At 38.6% G+C, this 20,598-nt stretch overlaps 3 protein-coding genes across 6 annotated transcripts; 1 reads left to right on the forward strand and 2 right to left on the reverse strand.

The window, feature by feature from the left end:
- Positions 1-922: 922 nt before the first annotated feature.
- LOC100246118 (patatin-like protein 6) lies at positions 923-12,014 on the reverse strand. Of its 3 annotated transcripts, XM_059741625.1 has the most exons (6): positions 11,574-12,014; positions 9,523-9,711; positions 8,640-9,075; positions 5,049-6,258; positions 3,512-3,806; positions 923-1,793 (listed from the first exon to the last, which is right to left on the reverse strand). In XM_059741625.1, the coding sequence occupies exons 4-5, from the start codon at positions 6,153-6,155 to the stop codon at positions 3,537-3,539; spliced, it is 1,377 nt and encodes a 458-aa protein (XP_059597608.1). In that variant the 5' UTR covers positions 6,156-6,258; positions 8,640-9,075; positions 9,523-9,711; positions 11,574-12,014; the 3' UTR covers positions 923-1,793; positions 3,512-3,536. The 3 variants fall into 3 exon arrangements, with proteins under 3 accessions (XP_059597608.1, XP_010658410.1, XP_019079893.1); XM_010660108.3 differs by lacking the exons at positions 8,640-9,075; positions 9,523-9,711; positions 11,574-12,014 and adding an exon at positions 6,350-6,919; XM_019224348.2 differs by lacking the exons at positions 8,640-9,075; positions 9,523-9,711; positions 11,574-12,014 and having other exon boundaries at positions 1,745-2,459; positions 5,049-6,919.
- Positions 12,015-14,486: 2,472 nt separating this feature from the next.
- Positions 14,487-16,901, forward strand: LOC100251314 (uncharacterized). Of its 2 annotated transcripts, none has more exons than XM_010660107.3 (8): positions 14,487-14,688; positions 14,782-14,983; positions 15,053-15,443; positions 15,527-15,664; positions 15,750-15,909; positions 16,017-16,170; positions 16,281-16,424; positions 16,517-16,901. In XM_010660107.3, the coding sequence occupies exons 1-8, from the start codon at positions 14,528-14,530 to the stop codon at positions 16,709-16,711; spliced, it is 1,545 nt and encodes a 514-aa protein (XP_010658409.1). In that variant the 5' UTR covers positions 14,487-14,527; the 3' UTR covers positions 16,712-16,901. The 2 variants fall into 2 exon arrangements, with proteins under 2 accessions (XP_010658409.1, XP_059597609.1); XM_059741626.1 differs by having other exon boundaries at positions 14,488-14,688; positions 16,284-16,424.
- Positions 16,902-17,142: 241 nt separating this feature from the next.
- On the reverse strand, positions 17,143-20,102 carry LOC100251261 (V-type proton ATPase subunit G-like). Its single transcript, XM_002275014.3, has 4 exons — positions 19,775-20,102; positions 18,297-18,389; positions 17,982-18,082; positions 17,143-17,549 (listed from the first exon to the last, which is right to left on the reverse strand). The coding sequence occupies exons 2-4, from the start codon at positions 18,382-18,384 to the stop codon at positions 17,406-17,408; spliced, it is 333 nt and encodes a 110-aa protein (XP_002275050.1). The 5' UTR covers positions 18,385-18,389; positions 19,775-20,102; the 3' UTR covers positions 17,143-17,405.
- Positions 20,103-20,598: the final 496 nt, after the last annotated feature.

The following is a 20,598-nucleotide window of genomic DNA, read 5'->3' on the forward strand; positions in this document are numbered from 1 at the left end:
CTTGAGAATCAAAGATAAACTTAGTGTAGGTTGAAGTTGACATGGTATTATGACACTAGTGAAGAGTGAAGAGTGAAGAGAAATGGTATGTCATCATGGTAAAGGATGGCATTGGATACATGTGTGGAATCTCAAATATCCATTGATTAATGGGGTGGAAAGAAAAAGAGCACACATTTTATGGGAAGGACTTGCATTTATGGCAGGCGTTGAATTGAAAGACTCAGATGAAACATAAAAGCTCCTATGCCTTGAAAAGTAGGGTTGGAAACAAAGAAAAAGAAAATGTGAAAATGGTTTAACCCCAACCACCCACCAAAAGGTCGAAAAGAGAAAGCATTATTACTAGTGGGCCCAAGACCTCCCCAGGGTGATCTCCAATAGCCTCACTCTTCTGTGGGCATCAAAGTAACTGCCCATTCATAATCACACTCTCCACCGAAAGTCTCTCCTTGTGTAAAACACATTCTTGGGGCTAAACTTGAGCATTAACAAAAAGGTAAGTGAGACAAAGGCTTCTCCAATTTCTCTTTCACACTGGTTAAAAGAAAATTCCCTGATGGGGAAAAGTGAAAACTACCAACTGGGTTGGGTTCTGTAGAGAGGGATTTTGAAGTTTAAAGCTCAAAGGCACCAAAACCTACCAATAGGGTTTGTATGCAATCAAACATTTGATGTCTTTTCTTCCTGTTGGTTGAAGAGGTTTTGAAATTATAGTGATGGAGTGGAGTGAGAGTTGATGGAGGGTGTGAACTACTTTGAAGTGGGTTTATTGAAGGCAATGATAGAGGCATGCCCATATGCCATGTTGAAATTTCAAACCTACCTGCCATCCATCAAGTATCCTCCATTAATCATGGGGCAGCAGTCAACAGTGGGAAATGAAAAAGCTAGAGCACAGCCAAGAAAAAAAACACAAACATCAACCACCACCCACCATTACTCCTTTTTTAACATACACAAGTTTACAAAAGGAAAGGGAAAGACTGAAATTTTCTTTGCCCCCCAAACAATCATGAGATCATCAACATTTTCTAAAGAGAACACTTGGAATTTGAGGACCCCCAGGGACCCCAAACCCTGTGTACTAAAGATTTAAAAAACAAAAATGAAATTGGTCTTTTCTTGGAAAAGGGTCCCACCCAGACTCTTAATGTTGGCTCATCCATCAATCCCATTTCTAGGAGGAGCTGTGGTCGGTTGATTAAAAAAGATACCCACCCTCAAATCTCTTCACCAGCACATCTATATTGAAGAAAATAAAATAAAAACAAAAAAGAATACCAAAGGTCAGACATTCAACTTTGGCTATATTTATGGGGATGCTTCACAAGGTAGGCCCACCACCCAAATTCAAGTTTGCTGAGGCTGATTAAGGAAGAAAGAGGCTGAAACCAAAAGTAAATAAAGGCGGAGCCGAGGAAATCAGGAACAGTTCTTCCCCACAGCAACTTCTTTCAAATTAAAAGGTTCCAATCGAATTCATATTGTTTGACCCGCCACAGGACAAAGCTCAAAGCTCAATGCCTTCAAACTCAATTTGCTTTTCTCTAATGGTTTCTTGACATAGTAGAGAATTGGAGTGGACAACCACATGCCTGTCCTGTGGCAGGCAAAGAATCCCACAAAGATCTTCCACCCTTTTTACACTACTAGTCCTTTTCACTCAATTCCCTGACCCTCCTCCTCTTCTTTTACTATCTTCTCTTTCAAAAGTAAAAGCTGCTATATTACTTTTCTTCTCTTTTCCTTTTTTTTTTTTTTTTTTTTTTGAATTTATTGTTCTGCCTCCCCTGCATTCCAAAAAGACAGATTTCAATATTGAGATTTATTAAAAGGAGAATTAATTAATGGGTATGACCCAAGGCATGACTACTACAAAAGCAGTATAAATAAGGTGAACTGCATGAGACATAACAAGATCTAAAAACAACTGATGTGAACCGCGTAAGGGGCGAAATAGAAGAACAAGAAGACAAAAGCCCAAAATCACATGACTCAATGTAAATTTCTAACCACAACTGAACCCATATCAAGGCATTAAAGCACAAAGCAAGAGATAGCAAGGCTACAATGTGGAACACTTTTTTTTAACCCCCTTTTAGAAGTCTGAGCCTAGCTATGTTTTGCTTTCACTTTCTCTTCTTTTATAACCAAAAAAAAAAAAAAAAAAAGAACATGACTTCACGTTTTGGTTGAATATAGTTGGGAAGAGAACCAAGAACCAGGACCCAAGCATTATTTTACAGGTTTCTCTGAGCATGGTCCTAACGTGGCTGTCTCTTTGGCATCCTTCCATTGACCAGTACAAATCACCATGTAGAAACATGATTTGATTATTGCATCCATTGATTCTTTACAGGTTGAAGGTGGGTGGAACAGGGTATAAGATTTACTTCAGTCAAGTTACTCTTTTATTCACTCCATCCAACAGATGAGACACAGGTAAGCATAAAGATCTGCTTAGAACAAGAAAGGTTGGGGAATTTTCAGTAAATTGAAGCCAAAATAATATGGGGGTGACAGGTCACAGATTCACAAGAAGCTTACATCTGGGGACATTAGGGCATACTTAAAAAAGGTGAATAAAAATTCTCAAATTACCAAAAAAACCTTCACCTGGAACAGGTGTTATATGTGCTCAAAAAATTGTAAAAGGCAAAGGTCGTGGTCAGTGGTTTTTCATAGGCCAAAGCTCAGGAGGAAAGGAATGAACTTTGTCCACACACTCAAACCAAAACATGGTCACGGAGACACCCTTTTCCGGACCACGGATACGTATCCAGGAGCACCCAAAATGATTTGATTCCCACCCCCCAAAATGACCATAGCAACCCCCCTAACCATTGCAGAACTTTCTCTCAAATGACTCAAATGTCCCCATTCTTTACCAAGCATTGGTGTCGGTAGGCCGACAACAGTGGGGTTACCTTCCCCCACATCAACTATTTCGTCTCTTGGAGTTTATGTTGAACAACAACTGGTTGTTATAACATTTGATCTTTGAATCAAAAGAGAAAGGGACAAGATGAGCCCACTAAGATTCACAAACTGACAATACCAATATTTGCCCGTGATTATGATCCACATGATTTTTACTCTTAAGACCACCACCAAAGGGATTAAAAGAAAAAAATTCTAGTTGCAAAGGGCATGTGACAGAGGTAACAGTAACATTAGTAGTAATAATATAGTAAATACTTCCAAAAGATTTTTGCTTAGCATGGAGAAAATCAGGTGGTTTCTAAACATCTGTGCTTTTGATTAATGCATCTTCTGTAGATTATATTAACTACAGCATTTTCATACTACTGAACATCTTAAGCTCAACAATGGACCATTGATAGTCCATGATGGACCACCATCTTTTCAGGGCCTTTAATATGCAAGGAAAGGAGGTTGCCTAGGATAGTGAAGCAAGGGTGGATTCAAGCTTTATGTAGGGCATGTTTTCTTGATCAATTTGTGTAATTAAAATAAAATGGAAATGAAATAGCAGGGAAAAGCTTACCCTTTTTCTTCAGGCTACTGTTGGCCTAGGTGGATTTGGGGGTAGCTTGCTTAAATGCAACAGTGGGAGCTATTCGGCAACTCCTCCTCTGATGCTCCAGCACAAGCTCACCAGCAAACCAGTCGAGTTTCTCGAAATTGCTCTGCTCTCCTATCCTTTTACCTCCAAAGAGCACTGATTCAACATTCTTTTGCTTCAGCATTTCCTCAGCTATTCCATTTAGCATCTTTACATTGCTAGGACTAGGGTCTGTGTCCATATTTGCCCCACAACGACCCAAGGTGGACCCATTTGCCTGTCATTCCAGAAATGATTGAAGTATTGTAGTTAGAGAACAGATACAACTCAATTTGCCTAAGCTTCTACTGAACTCAAATGATTTCGCAAGAAAACATCAGGAATATACATCATCTAGACTATAACTGTGCAAGATTGATTTAAATCAACAAGTTGGAAGGCCCAATATTAAGAGAGACAAAAAGAATGAAAGAAAGAAAAACAAAATGCTGACCACATTCAGGCATTTCAGGATCCATGAACTTTCTTTTTTGAAATGGGGTAAAAAACTGATTCCGGACCAACCTAACTACATCAAACTGATTTGAGTGAGTGCTTTAGAACAGTAGCTGACAAAAGGGGCACGCTTCCCTTTATGCTTCATGCACTCAATTTCACTTGGAAATGAATGCATTGTAGGAAAAGTGCATGCAGCAGAAATGTGGAGTGCCAATAGCACAGCCCGGTCATCATCAAAGAACAGGGAAAAGGAGACAGAAAAGGATTGAATTGATGAGGGAAACCTTCTCTTTAATCGTAAATTGAAAGGGAAGACCAAAACCAATTGGAAGGAAAACCCACAACTTTATTGAATTTAGGTGGCTCACATTAAGGCAGTATAAGAATAGCAAGCCAGATACAAGGTCCCAGCACATTGACAGAGCATACTTTATACTATAAACAGCCCTAATGGTAAGGCTAGCCAGGATCAGAAAGCCCATCATCTCTCGTATTCATTTAATACCAACATCTGAGTCCCATTTTTCCAAACACTCCTAAAAATTCCCATACTTGGCAAACCCAAACCCCAGCTCTCCTGCTTTTCCCATTCACCCCACTGCAAAGGAGCACCCATAGCAACAAATTTCCATTCTCTCACCACTCACCCAATTCAAATTGGCATGAAACTAATAATTATCGCTATATATATAATAATTCAAAATCATGGGTTAAAACTTCAGTTTTTGTCTGAATCAAAATTGGGAAAAAAATCAAATAAAATAAGACCCCCAGCTATTACTTTCTTTTTGTTCTTTTTGTTGATCCAGCTTGGGATTGAAATGAAATTTATTTGGAATTGAAAATTTGGATGGACGGGAAAGTGAAAATTATGACAGAAATCGAGGCTATTGGGCATTAGGCTGCATACCCACTACTGCCCCACAACGACCATGGCAGAGTTGCATGAGCCGTCCAAAATGGAGGCGCACGTTTTGACTAAAACCAGCGCACTGGTCGCACGTTAGCTTAGGAGGCGTACCTGAATACGGACGTAGTTACTGCTCCGACTCTGCCCAAACGCCATTGCCACCGAGTGGTCCACCATATCGGCGGCACCGTCGCCGGAGATTCGAGCCATGGGTCGAGCCCAGTCCTTAGCTTTCCAGTTCTTCACTTGATCGTAATCGTAGCTTCCTTCCAGAAGCTGACCTGTTCCAAGTGAAAGTACCAAAAGGTCCTCCACCCCTCGCACGAATGGAAACTCCTGTTTGTTGTGAAGCACGTGCGTGATCGCCGCTGCGGTAGGGTTGCTCATGGCCAAACCACCGTCAATCGCCACGCACCGGGTTTGGCCGTCGACAGACCGCATCGAGACCGGTTCGAAGATGGCTGGCTCGGCCGACGTGGCTCGGCACACCTCCCAGAGGCGGAAGTCGAAGCTGTCTGTTTCGAGAGCGTCGGCTCTGGAGAACAGGAACGGCGCCGAGCTGGAGAGGTCGTAGCACGGTATCAACACCGGCTTCAACGTGTCTTTCAGCGTCAAACTCCGGCCGTTCTCCGCGAACGCTTCCTTCATGGCTTTCTCTAGTCCGGACGCCGCCGAGCCGCTGGAGCCACCTCGGAGAATCCGCCGGAGGAAACTGCCGCCGCCAGAGCCGGAACCGGACGAAGAACGATAGCATCTCTTCCCCTGCTCCGCCAGGAACTTCCACGTGTCCTCCGCTTGGAAAATCGGGCGGCTATTGTCCTTTGTCCCAAAGAGCATGGCGGTGAAAATCCCTCCGACGCCGGCACCGGCCGCGACGTCGAAATAGTCGGCGATTCTAGCTTGAGGATTCCCGGATTTCGTTTTAAGGGCTTGTTCGAGATAAGCGAGGGCTCTTCCGGATAATATCCCTCGCATTCCACCACCGTCGATGGAGAGTATGCAGATTTTGCCCCTCTGATTCTTGATAGCGGAGACGCCATTGTCGGGGGGAGGTGGAGTAGAAACCTCGGACTTGGTCTCGATCTGTTTGGGGATCCAGAGCTTCTGGTCATCGTAGCCAAAGAGAAACTTACTTTCGAGAATTGAGAAGATTTCGTAGCTAAGTTTATCGGTATCGATACTGGGTTCCTGCATTTCTGATTGAAGATTACAAGCCATCTCTTCACTTCACGTCCTTGTTGACATCACATGCGTTATTCACTGCTTCCACAATCTCAAACCTCCTCCCTCTCTGCAGATGGTAGCAGCTTCAGCTTGAGCACTATATGCAAATGAATTTTGAATTATGAGTGAAGTGAGCTCAATGCTGAAAGCAAAACCCAGAAACGCTTTGACATGAAAAAGAAGAGAACCCTTTAAAGAGGAGCAAGGAGAGCTGAAATGGAGTGATTGATGAGGAACATCACATTGAATGGCATCGCTTTCTGAATAAGAAGGTAGAGCTGCTATCGGCTATATATGAGAATATATGTTACCAATGAAAAAACCCAAACAAGCCAACCAGCAAAGGACCAAATGGAGGAGGAGGAGGCAAGAACACAGCAGTTTCAGAGCATGTCTGAGATGGATATATTTATATCCACCGTATTATCATATATAAGCAAAATTATATTTATATTTAAATCCACCGAAGAAACAAACAAGATTTTCTCTCTCCTAATCTCCAAATTTGGGACCTCTTAACCAGGCTGTGTACTGCCGTCTTAACCGTGGTTTACACGTTTACATCGCACAAGGGCCACCGACGGTTCACTTCCCGTTCCAATCCCACGCTTCAGATGATCACTCAACCCTCTGCCTCCGTGATCGACGGCCAACTCGCAAAATTTTCTCCCGCGCCTGTCGTTACGCGTGGGTCCCACCGCCACATCGTCGGCAAAAGGCATGGGCGCGCACTAATTGTGTCCAATTTGCCCAGTTCATCCCCATTTTTGGTTTTTTTTAATGACCAAACTGCCCTTTATTAGTGGCCTGAGCTGGTGGGCTCCACGTGGACGTGCTGACGGCTATGGTGGGCCAGTCGTCACTAACCCCGCATGCCTCCCTCGTTACCGGTCACCGGTTACTGTCACAACGCAGAATCATGGTAAATTTGGGAAATGAGTGTGGATAAGATGATTGGTGAACAGTGAGTTGACCCTTGTTAACCACTCCCACATGCTCTCATCCATTATGTCCTGTTTCTACTGTGGTAACTTTGACCCACGACAAAGTAAATCCATTTGATTTTTCGAATGATTGTACGGAACAAAATGAACAGGAACTTGGCAGGAAAAAATGTACTAAGTTCGTTAAACATTTCATACTTTGTTTGAAACATTGAAATCAAATTTGGGTTCATCATTATTCAAAAGCCTTCGAGTCAAACGTGGAAATAAAACTTGAAACTTTCAAGACTCGTATTAAAGTTAAGGGCACGTCATGTTTTTCGTAATGGAGTATAATTGCGCCTTCAATTAAAGAAGAGATAAGAAGGGGTCAGATATGGTAGGAAGTATGAGATCGTTTTACCATTTCTTTTCCAAAAAATAATTGTCATTTTCAAAGACACCCCTCCTTCAACAAACACAATAATTTGTTTGTCAGTATCCCCAGAAGAAAATGAAGGGAGGGATCAGGGGGAGGAAGGAGGCTGGGAGGGTCATTGGAATGGACGTGTGGGTGCTGGAGGAGGTGGTGGCGGAGATGGAGGAGGAGGAGGAGGAGGAGGAGCAGTGGGTGGTGAGGGCCTGAGGAGACAGCAAGACAAGGCATTCTCTCCTCCTGCCCTCTCCCCCCGCATTAAATCTCTGACTGCCTCATGTTTGTCGCAATCTCCTCAAATTGCTCCCACCTCCATAACATAGCTCCTCATCTCTGAAGTCTGAGCCACACTGGGCCTCACACTCTTCCATATCACCTATCCACACCATCGTCCTCCTCGGATACCATCCACTTGTTTACCTGTGGGGACAGTCCTTTTCTACCTCCCCTCTTTTCTAGCCCAACTCTTTCAACCTATAGGCCTCATGGAAATTGAACTGTAAAACATTAATGCAAGGAAGTACAGAAGAGAGAAAAAGAATAGGAGAGGATTCTAGTCTGATTCCGCCTTATGTCATCATTTGTGCAGACTGAATCCTATTGTACACAGTGACTGAGATACAGTTGGGATAAAGGCCCACTGAGTAGTAATCACAGGAAGAGGAAGTAGCCCCTACACACAGCCCACAGTCCCACTCTAGGCTATTACTATTTTGCTACAAATGTAACCATCTGGGGGGGCTCAGCTACTAATCCATGCCTAGAAAAAGTGGGCGTAGGGGACCAGATGGTGTCAACCCATAAACCCACATGGTTTTTTCCTGGCCAAACTCTTCAAGTCTAGTGCATGAAATGCTTTTGCTTTGTCTTTTATTTTGATATTCATAGATTTTTTATCAAATATATTGGCATTTAGTGGTGTGCCGGTTTTAAAGGAGCAAATGAACCCTTTGAACCTTTTGAGGAACAGCTGGGTAGAGTGAAAATTTTACAAAATATATGAAATCCATTAGGAGGTATTGGTAGAGATTGGAAGTGAGAAACTACTAGTATGCATATTCCCAACCCAGAATATCAAAGCTGAACTGGATGTAACCTTCAAATCAATAATTTCATTACCTGATGAGATACCAACCAAACAATAAGGGTGCTGATGTACCGCTCTGAGTCATAAAATGCAGTTGTGGAAATGGTGAGAGAGACGTGTTGGAAGCAGAGACTTGGGCGAGGACCTCAATCATTTCTCATAAATTACATAAAAACCGGTTCTCCAATCGCACTTCCTCCAGGAAAAATGCAGGAGATGGACCTCTGACAATAGGAACTCTGGTAGTAGGCAATGGGTCTCCCATAGTCACCCATCATCAGTTCTGATCCCTCTGACAGCATCATTGATCCCATCTTATTCATGAGTTTCTGACATGTAGGAACTCTGGCAATAGGCAATGGGGCTCACATATAGATTCCAATCAATTCTGATCCTTTCCAACGGCATGATTAATTCATTTTACCAAGCGTTTGTAGTAAAACAGTTTACTCTCACTACCAATAGTCCCTACAAGAACAAGAACCATCTGTGAGAGTCTGGGATCAGTTCAAGAGAGCAACAATCTTCTAAATAGTCAATCTTACTTCCCCTGTGAATGGTCTCTACAAGAACAAGAACCTTCTATGACAGAATGGAAACTTATTGGACCTACGGGAATTCTCTCTTTTTCAGCACTGAGAAGAGCCTCATTTTTGTATGGCAATCTCAGCAGGCTCCCAACTTCATCCACACTTTCATAGAAGCTGATGTTGGCAAACTAATGGATCATGGCTAACTTTTAGTTATGGTAGCCACCACAAAGCTATTGTTCTGTTCAGGTTTAGGGACTCTAAAAACAAGCCCCTCATTAGCGAATTCTACTTATTTCATATTTCTTCCAACCGTGCATAAATAGTTTGACTTCAATGATGACATTTATCACCCACCACAAAAGAAAGGCCAACGTTTTCCTACCTCAATCCAACTTAGACCAGGTTTCATTGTAATTCTACCATCAGCAAGTCCTTGATTCTTTTGGCTGGCATACATTTTTCCACATTAGTGTAGTTGTTGTCAAGAAGCACATAAGACACTGCAGCTTCAGGTTCAAGCTCAATCAGTCTCTCTGTAACATGTTTCTCAGTGACAGTATCTTTATGGACCCTGCAAGCATTCAACAACACATAAGATGTTTACAAATCATCTTCAAAGCCAGAGTTGATAATGAAGTTTTCAGAATGAACCAATCTTTCAAGCTCAATCCAAGAGGTCAACATTACAGGCAGAATGCTCTGTTTTTTGGAGTCATACCATGATCCTTCTTCATGATTTTGAAATGTTTGCCATTGAAAAAGGTAATCTAATTACATGAATGATGAATTAATTACAAACGCATATATCACTAAGAGATAGGTTTCAAAAATTGCATGTGCAAGCATTTAACAATCTCACTAGTGTATGAATTATACCTAGCTTAATAGGCATGCATGTCCAATCTAGTGCTTATATTAATTCAAGAGTAAATTATCCTCAAAACTGCATATAATTCCAAAAATTTTATGCAAAAATTAAAAATTAATCCTAACAATTCAGAAAGATAAAACAGGTTTCCCCTTTCCCTCTGCTGTTTCCCCAAATCCGATCCATTCTCCCATCTCAACAGTTTATTCTTAATCCAGTCACGAACTTGGAAACACTAACTCCCAACCCCAAAAAGTTTAATCCCCTTGGAATTTGAAGAAAGCCCCCCCCCCCCCCCCCCCCCACCAACATGAACATCAAATAAGTATTGAAAACTTACCATAATCAATCTTCAACATGGCTCAATTAAGAAATCTGAGAAATGTAATGTGACTGGGCACTTCCCCTAATCTTTCATCAACTTAAAGAGGCTTAGAGCTTTGTGTGCACATTCCAGTCGCACATTGCTTTAAACAAGCAATGACCAAGACACTATTTTAGAATTCTATTTCTTAGAAGGTTGGATATGAAGAATCTATATCTCCATAGTTTGCACCAAGGCCCATCTTTGGATTTCGAATGGATAGTGAGTTTCCTATCCCAGTTTTCATTGCATACCCCTGGACCTGGTTACAAGATATTTGATGTAGGCTAATTGGCATAACCTAAACATGCTAAGTATTATGAAGTCATCTAGTTCTCTTCCCAATTCAAGAGGCATTGCACTCAAATTATCCTGCAGACATGTATGTCCTTGAGCCAATCTATAGCTTGAGTCTCAAAAGAAAACATTTCAGCCCATCTTCAAAAGTACACACTTCCAAATGAAATCATTTGACTCAAATTCAATTGTTTTTTCGGATTTGAGCATGATTTTTGCCTTACATGGTCAAAAGCTTCACCTGACTTACAAGCTTTGAATGTACTTGAGAATATGAACTTCAAGAGCTCCATTCCTTTCTTTTGCATCTAAAAGAAAACAGCATAAGTATTCCTCCCCAAACTCATTGCTTCAGTCTCTGTTCAGAGTAATCCAGGAGTCATTGCATTATACATTACAACATTATAAGCAGGCATGATCTTAAAAATCTGATCTGTATCATTGAAATCCAACCCAACTTGGTTGCACACCTGTGAAGAATTACTTCCACATTTTATTGAGTAAACAAAGTTAGAGCAACATTCCCATGACCTTAACAATTCAAATTCATATATATTCATGATTCTTTCAAGAGTTTCAACAATTCCTCATTCAAACCAATTTTTAATTATCTTGCAGTTATCAAATAAAAAGAAAAAAAAAATCAGGCCCACATCATCCAAATTCACAAACAAAAAACATCAGGTCATCCAGCACCTAGTAACAATTATTATGTCATGAATCAGATGACCCAAGTGCATATCCCCAGTTTGACAACACACACTGAAAGCATTGGCATTACTGAATTCATTAAACACCAGCCATTGGTAAAAACATCCATGGGCTTATCATTAAAATTTAATAAAAAATAAATAAACCCACTTGATTATGCCCAGAAATTAAAGAGTTCCAAGATATAACATACAGGCATTTCATCCAACATGTGGCGGGCAATACCGAGTTCGCCATATTGGCAACCCAATCGAAGAGGATTCATTGGAAAAAAGTAGACAAGGGTTTGAAACAAGTCCTGGTGATGTGGGCATGTACAATCTCACTTTGGATCAAATACACTGTTCTGGTGGAGAATTGGACTGGTTTTGTGAAGGCCAAGCCCTGATAAAGGAATAGAGATGCCCAGAAAAATGGTGAGCATTTAGCGGCGGGGTTAACATGGACTGAGGCAATGCGGTGAGAACGGCGGTGAGCGACGGGTGGAGATGAGAAACTCAGAAAATCAGAATGGTGGTCCTGAATCCTGATTGAAGTTAGAAGTTGGAAGTTGGAACTACGTTGAATTGATCTCTTCAAACATGGCTACCTCCGTACCGATGCTTTTGCAACCCGACCCATGACCGAACGGGACAAATAAAAGAACGGGATATGTGATATAATTTATAATTATTAAAATTAAAAATAATTATCAAAAATAAAAGTTATACATAAATAATTTTAAAAAAAATGAAATATTACATCTTTTTATTTTGAATATTATTACATCATATCATAATTGCATAAATGTATTAACCTTTTTTTTATTAAATTAAATAACAAAATTATAATATTTAATTATTATAATGAATATTTATATTATTCATATTTTATTCATTTTTATTCGTATTTTATTACATTCATACATTATTATTTTTTATCTTAATATGTTTTTGTTATAACTTAAAAATGTAATCGGAAAGTTAAAATTTAAGATCAATTTCATTCGCTTTTATTAAGGTTTTGACTAATTACATGTGATCCTCGTTGGTTTGAAATTTTATTAAATACGGTCCTTATTTTGAATGTTCGAGAGAGATGATGTGAGTAAAAATAACAAATGAAAAAGATAATAAAATTATTTCATGAAATTTTAAACCAATAAGGATTAATTATATTTAGCTAAAATCTAAAAGAAAGGGGGTCAAATTAAGTTTTACACTTTATTTAGCCAAAAAGATGTTTGACTTGGTGATAACTTTCTTATGTTAAGCCAAGATTTAGTCAATTTTGATTTTGATAAACCAAAATAAAGTTTGAATATAATATTTTATATTTGAGTGTGTTAAATAAAAATGTTTATAAAGAAAAGACCTTAAAGATATCTCAAATCAGAAGAAAATCAAGAAAAAGTAGAAGGTTTGAAAGAGATGGTTTTCTAAATTTAATATTTTACGATCTCTTTATAAGATTGTAGTTATACTAAATTATAATTCAAATAATATTCAAGAATGACTTAGAACACTTCCCTCATCAATATAATAAGTTTGAAACCTTTAAATAGAAGTTAGAAGCCCAAACCAACCATTATGCACAAATTGGGGACCAGATCAACCAATTGATCAAGGTTACACCTTAACCAATTGAGACAAGCTTCTACCACTTTAAAATTTTTCTAAACCAATCAATTGTTTAGTTCAACTAACAATCACTTGGTTTAATTAGTTGACCTCTTGGTTCAATCCATTAACCTCTTTGCTCACCCAATCAACATCTTGGTTCAATTAGTCAACCTCTTGGTCCACCCAATCGATTTATTGGTTTAATCAATCAAACTATTGGTTCAACAATTCAACCTATTAGTCAACCAGTGGTAAACAAGATAGAAAAAAGTGAGAAATGTTGCACAAATGACCTTTAATGGCTAATATTGTTTTAATATGAAAACTTAATATTAAAAAATCCTTTTTGATGATAAAATGCATATCAAAGTATGAGTTTTTATCTTTGAAACAATCAATCTCAATTTTTTACAAAAATTGTTCAAAGATGAATAAACAAACCTACAATTTTTACAACTTTTCATCTTTAACATAAAATTTTGAGGGAAACCGACAAAATAACTCATTGTTATTTTGAGAACCTTTTTAACCATGAATAACGTTAAACAAAAGTTGTTTTTATTTAGAAAGATTCTTCGTTCAATTTATAAAAGAATAAAACCAATTTAAGCACTTAGGTGGTGTTTGTTTTTTTACTTAATTCTAAATGGAACCTTAATACTTAATAGTATTAAATATTAGGTTGTTTGTTTTTATAGTATTTTATTTCTATTAAGTATTAAAAAGTAAAAAAAACCATTGTGTTATTTTTTCTATTTAGAAAAAGCCACATATTTTAGCTTTTTCTATTTAGTAAAAAGTTTATAATAAGTCATGAAAAAGTAAAAAAACAAACAACCTAAATTCTAAAACTAAATGGTTTTCAGCAAAAAGCCAAAAAAACAAACACCACCTTAGATGATTTTAGGTGCTTAAAAAAATGTAATGCACTATAAAACTAGTGCACCAACAACCTAGAGAATAAGTTTTGATTGATATTCTTTTTGAGGTTTCTCTTTCTTCATGATTTTCCTTTGACATGTTTTACTATTTTGAAAATCATCATATCTAACCACATTTAAAATTAACTATTAGTCTCAAACCTTATTTTATTATCATCAAAACCGAGATTAATCTAACATTGATTTCACAAGATGATTATATCGGATATAAGCATTTCAATTTATTTACTCCCCTTAGATTACTTGACAATTTTATTTATTTTTTTAATCATTTTAATATGAAAAATATTATAAAATATAGGAAAATTATCAAGTGCCAAATTGGTATGTGATCCAAACTATTTAAAGTATATGATAAAATTTAGATCATTAGATGATGGTACAAATGTATAAGAATTAGTTACAAATAAGATGAAGTTATAAGAATTTGGTAAAAATTAAAAATTAAATTTTTTTTTTAAAAAAAAAAGAAAAATAAAAAGGGCCTCTGTATTGGTACGATCCGAGTGATCTCGCTTCTGGGTATGTATACTGTGACCTAAAATATAGTGGGATCCACTCCCAAGATATTTGGGAAATTTTGTATTTCCAGTCCATTCATTCCGATGCTTGTCTTCCTCTTCCCCCCACCCCCCATGGATATACAGTGCATGCCTTCATCTTCCTGCTTGCATCCCATAGGCCATGGGGTAGCAAAGCTAAGTCCATCATATTCATGGGCAAGGGATCATCAACACAATGCAACCATTTGCTTCAAGTTGAGGATGTATGATGTCACTCCTTTCAATTCCTTCCTCTTCTCAGTTATACGTTGTTAAGTTTCATTTCTTCTTGCAATCAGCCGCTCCTATGCTTGCAGTTGCCACCTCCAAAAAGAGCAAAGGCCATGGCTTACTTGGAAACCTTCTGCAACCAAGGCAAACAGAAGTGTTGCAGAATTGAGGAAGGAGCCCATCAAAGAATCAAAGAAAAAGGGAACTATCTCTGGAGCAGTTGCCCTGATCATCGGAACAAGTATCGGTTCAGGAATACTTGCACTGCCACAGAAAGCTGCTCCTGCAGTACTTTACCTCTCTCCGTCTCTTTGAAGATGCATGAGGATATACCCACGTTTGTTTTTCATGTTGCAGGGACTTGTTCCAAGTTCGATCTCCGTCATTGTGTGTTGGGGTTTTCTCCTAATTGAAGCTCTTCTTCTTGTGGAAATCAACGTAGGTTTGCGGAGGAAGAAGGGAAAGATAGAGGAAGAGAATGAGTTAGACATAATCTCCATTAGGACCATGGCCCAAGAGACATTAGGAGAATGGGGTGGAATTTTAGCCACTGCCACCTATGTCTTCTTAGGCTACACTTCCATGGTTGTCTATAGCTCCAAGTCAGGGGAGATCCTTTTCCATTTGATTAATTTTCCGGCATCAATCTCAGGTTTCTTCTTCACTGCACTCTTCACCATCCTCATCTCCATAGGAGGGACTCGTGCTACTGATCAAGTCAACCAATGGCTCACTGCTTCCATGCTATGTATATATCTGCAAACTTTTTGACTGAATGATGGCAGCAGTTATCTTCCTGAGGTCTAACAATGCATTGAAACTGATGAACAGGTCTGCTGCTAGCAATTGAAGTGCTTGGAGTTGTGTTGGGAGGGTGGTCAGGACTGGAGGGAAGTGGGGACTGGGGAAAAGTCCCGGCCACAATTCCTGTGATAATCTTTTCTTTGGTGTATCATGATCTAGCACCGGGTAAAGATGACAGTGGTTTTAGTATGAACTCAATCATCTCAGGCAATGAAGTGATGGCATTTTACAGTATGTGATTTTCTTGCAGTTATATGTGCTTATCTGGGCGGCGATCTTACACGCATAAGGGCATCAGTTTTGCTTGGTAGTCTGGTTCCGCTGGTAGCATTGCTTCTATGGGATGCAATTGCCCTAGGCCTCTCTTCCCAGGCCGACCAAGCTGTTGACCCTGTTGAACTGCTCATGAGGTATACCATCACCTCCCCACTGTTTAAGATATTCAATACATGTTCGTAGCACAACAAGATAACAATATGTAATCATTCACAAACCCCTAATTGTCATCCTGGTTTAGTGTGAATTGGAGTGGGGTATCATTTATGGTGGATGCCTTCTCACTTCTGGCAATAGGAACATCACTCATCGGAACTCTCCTCAGCTTCTCCCAGTTCTTCAAGGAGCAGCTTGATAACCTGTCATGGAATTCTCCCTCCACACAAATATTACCAGTAACCTTTTATACCTTTTCCTCGCTAAATCTATTGTTGGCTCTCAGTTATGAGATTTGGTGAAGTTCATATTAGCTTTTGATTAACATGTGATTGAGAGTCATATTTAGCAGAAACCTGGCGAGCTCTTTGGGCTGAGGAAATGGTGGGGAAGAAACAAAAGTAGCTTCACAGCAATGGCAATGGTGGTTGCTCCTACTCTACTTGTATCAGCAACCGTTCCAGATGCATTCTCTGCTGCTACAGACATTGCCGTGAGTAGCTTCAGGGAAACAGAGCGTACAAATTGTTATTACTGTCTTATTGCAAAGGTTTTGTAATTAGTCATGTCTCTGATGTGAAACAGGGGGGTTACTGTATGACAATGCTTTACGGGGTTCTCCCGCCAGCAATGGCTTGGGCAATGCATAACAGAGAATGTGAAGACACCAATCAAAAGGCATTGTCAAGAGCAAGGCCTGCACTGCTTGGGTTGGGACTCTTTGCATGTGGGATAGTGATGGAGCAAATTTATCAAGATCTCTCACTACTGCATCCTTAGTAAGGATTGAAGCCTCTGTTTTAATATTAACTAGGCAATTGTAACTTCACTATTCTTTGGAGGAGAACTGGGCTTCTCCCAAGCACTTTCTCCCACACTCTGTATATAAGCTTCCCACTAAAGTATACTAAAGATTTGCTTAACCAGAGTTGAGCAACATAATTGTAGTTAACAAGAGATCTTCTGGGTATTTGGATGAAGTATACACATTTAACACACAGCAAAACTCAGTGACCTCATGCACATGTTTGCACAAGCGCCTTGAAGGTGCTTCCACTGCAAACTGGGGCTGAGCTTCCTGGAAGGCTGGCTGTGCGATGTTCAGATCATATCATTCTGCAAATTCTTCTGCAGTCATATATAAGTTTTTATCCAACAGCACTGACAAGAGTTCATTTTCTGTTCATAAAATGGAGCTTAAATGCAGCTTATTGCATCAAAAAAGGCCCTTGATCGAAACTACTATTAATTTTTAGCACCAATACAAAAAGTACATAATTGATTGTTTAATATACCAAGGAACAAAGGCAGCCAATCACTGACAAATATAATCAAGACATAGGAAAATACAAGCATCTTATTTTAACCAAGGGGGATTCCAAGACTCAATAGAGACAAAAGGGGAAGGAGGGAAGAAGCAACACAGGCAAAAGCAAGTATCCAGATATTTCGCCCATCAGGTACAGCCAAGATTTTAGGTCCTCACAGTATTCACATGCTTCAGAAGCATGTGGACAACATCATGGGAAATTCTTGCAGCCTCCACCTTCAGGTTCTGGATCTTTGCATCCGTTTCCAGCTCAAGGCGTTTCACATTAGCACCAGAGTCCCCACTACTCTGTTTCAAGACAAATGAGAACACACTGAAAACATTATTTCCAAACAGTGCCATAGCAATAGAAGTTGAAAATTTCACCAACATATTTATTAGTAGTAATGAATGCAGGACTTGAATATTATGGTGATAAACATAGCTATAAAATTATTCAGAATAATCCAAATATTAGTCAGAGTAATTTAAAACTTTGTTGATAATCATAAGATATTCCATATAAGCAAAATATGATTGGGGTGGATTCCCTTAAGGAAAAAACTACACATAATTCAGAACATGTGAACCTGACAACTTTTTTTTGATCAGTCAGAACCTGCCAACTTACAAATCACAGTTAACAACTGAAAATTGCCAGTGGGTTCATCATGAAAGTAGGCCTCACAGAATATTTATCAATATTCTCTTTTCTTTTCTTTGTCTATTTTTTTTTTTTACCTCTGCAACCTTTCTTTGAAATTCTTTTTCCATTCGAACACGGAATTCAGCAATCTCCTTCTCAGCCTCTTCTTTGGCCTGTTTAAGTCTAGCCATTTTTGCTGAAAACAGAAACCAACATGGGTATGAACCATTAGTTGGAACAGAGAATTTAACTAATACAGTGGCTTGTTGTAGAAAGCAAACATGAAATCATACAAACTATATTCCAAGTTTAGCTCCAAACATGAGGTTTCCAATGCATGGCATCCATAACTTGCAACTCATGTTCTGTTTAGAAGAATATTCAAGATAGAGAATGAAGCAAGAAATTACCATTTCTGGCAGCATTGACAATATGCTGAGCTTCTTGTTCTACAGCTAGCAATTGTTGAATTCCATTCTGGCCTCTGTTGGCTTCCATACTTGCTGAAAATACCAAAGCAGCTAAAAATTGAAGTAGCTTTCTAGAAATGGAAACTCAGGAGGCAAAACTAATATTTAAGTAGCATATATAGAGAAGACAGACAGTCCATTATTATGGTGTATTTCATTTCATGAGGTTGGAAATGTCTGTTACATCACCTGGCAGGACAGTTTTATAGAAGAATATTTCCAGCATAAAATCATCTAAGAATAACCTCAAGGGAAGCAACTTTATTCTAGATGAAATTGTATTATGACTAGTTCCATTTTTTCATGTAAGCATGTATCCAAAGTGTCCCAGAATCAAAAGGCTTTAAATCTTGGGATGATACTCATTCTTAAGGATAGCTCACCATGTGCTGGTTCGGACTATCATATCCTAAATTCCTGGCATGAAATTTTAGCATTTCCCCAAAAATATAAATTAAAAAACACAAAAATATTGTTAAAGAAAAAAAATTTGACTTTGGGTGGCTAAGATGGTGGATGATAGATCTATTATACTTGTTGAACTCAGGCCATTGTTGCATAACTATCATGCCTACTCTCTCTCAAAGACACCCTCACTCCCATCCCTCCCCAACTGAATATCCAACACTACCTCTTCTTGTATCCACATCTGTTTCACAGAACAGATTATTAACAGAACAGAATCATGTCAATGCATATCAAAAGATATGCCAAAAAAAAAAAAAAATTGCAACAAGAATTAGGACATATGTTGTAATGAACACAACTCAATGGGTCTCATCAGCCATCTGACATTCTAAAATCCATCATCCAGCCCTTTATACCCACCTCTACTGCATCAATCCTCTTTTTATTAAAGCCTACTATAGAGAAGCATATATGCTTTTTGTCAAGATTATTAGCAGCCTACCCAGCATTCTATGCTGCCATTCATAAAGCGACCCTCCTACTTGAATTTGCTTATTCATTGATGTTAACAACAGCACAAATTTACCTTAGAAACTTGAATCTATCAAAAAGTAAGAGCACAAGAAAAATCTAGAACAACAAATATACGATAAAAAGAAAAGGAAAACCCAATAAATCAATAAATTCAAATAAATTTATAACCCCCACTTCTGATCACCCAAAAACAAACCCAGTATTGCGCATATCTCACTTAACCCAACAATAAAACACCGATCAAGATCAAATTAGCAATACCCATAAAAAAATTCACCCAAAAAATAGAAAAAGAAGAACCGAAAACAGATCAAGAAAATGTATTGAAACATAATTAAAGATCTAGTCGTCTATGAAGTGAAAGTGACAGTGCGAGTGATCTGTGCTTGCTATGATAAAATCATAAATATATTAAGAGAGAAGAAAGTCATGATAATGTAGAAGAGATGATATCTTCCAGACAGAGGAAAACGTGCCTGCAGAAGTTGCGGTGGTCTGCTGGTAGTCAAGAAAACTCTACCGGAATTGAGCTACAGCAGAGGGAAGCTTCATTATGATTTATGAACTGCCCTTTTGGGATTCGAAATCACGGATATGCCCTTGCTTCTCAATAGAATTACGACATACCCGTTTAGAATCATTGCAGTGTCTCTTTCCTATGGGTGCCACGAAGATGAGAGCTAAGTGGTAATGATGGAATCTTTCATTGTTATCGGCGTGATATATAATTAGTAAAGGAGATCCTGGGAATTTAATTCCCAAATGAGAAATTAAAAGAGAAATTAAGATGAGAATAGGTTGCATATCAAGAGTATGTTTGGCCATAATTTTATTAACCTTTTGTAATACTTGAAGGATAAAAAATTTTAAGTATTAGAAAAATTAGAAATACTTCTTAAAACCGTTATCAAACGAACTCCAAATCATATGCGTAATGCATCTTCTTATGATTTAAATTTAAGGCAAATATATAATGATATAATTATTAAGAAAATGATTTTATTTTTACAATTTTTGGGGACTATAAACAATCCCAACATCCAATATGCCATTAACGTGGTATTTGTTTTAGTGTCTTAGCATCGCCATGTCTAGTCAATGGAATTAGTAATTTTACAAATTCCATTATCCAATGGGTCGTCAATAAGTTGTACTAGCATTTTAATGTCATCACGAGTTGATCAATGGAGCTAATGACTTTGTTGTGCTAACAATTTGTATCTACTTGTATTCCAACCATATTCCCAAGCACACTAAATTTGAAGCCCTTCCTTAAGATAAGAAAAGAACCTAGTACATG

This window comes from Vitis vinifera, chromosome 13, assembly GCF_030704535.1.
Source record: "Vitis vinifera cultivar Pinot Noir 40024 chromosome 13, ASM3070453v1".
In the NCBI taxonomy this organism is placed as follows: Eukaryota; Viridiplantae; Streptophyta; class Magnoliopsida; order Vitales; family Vitaceae; genus Vitis; species Vitis vinifera.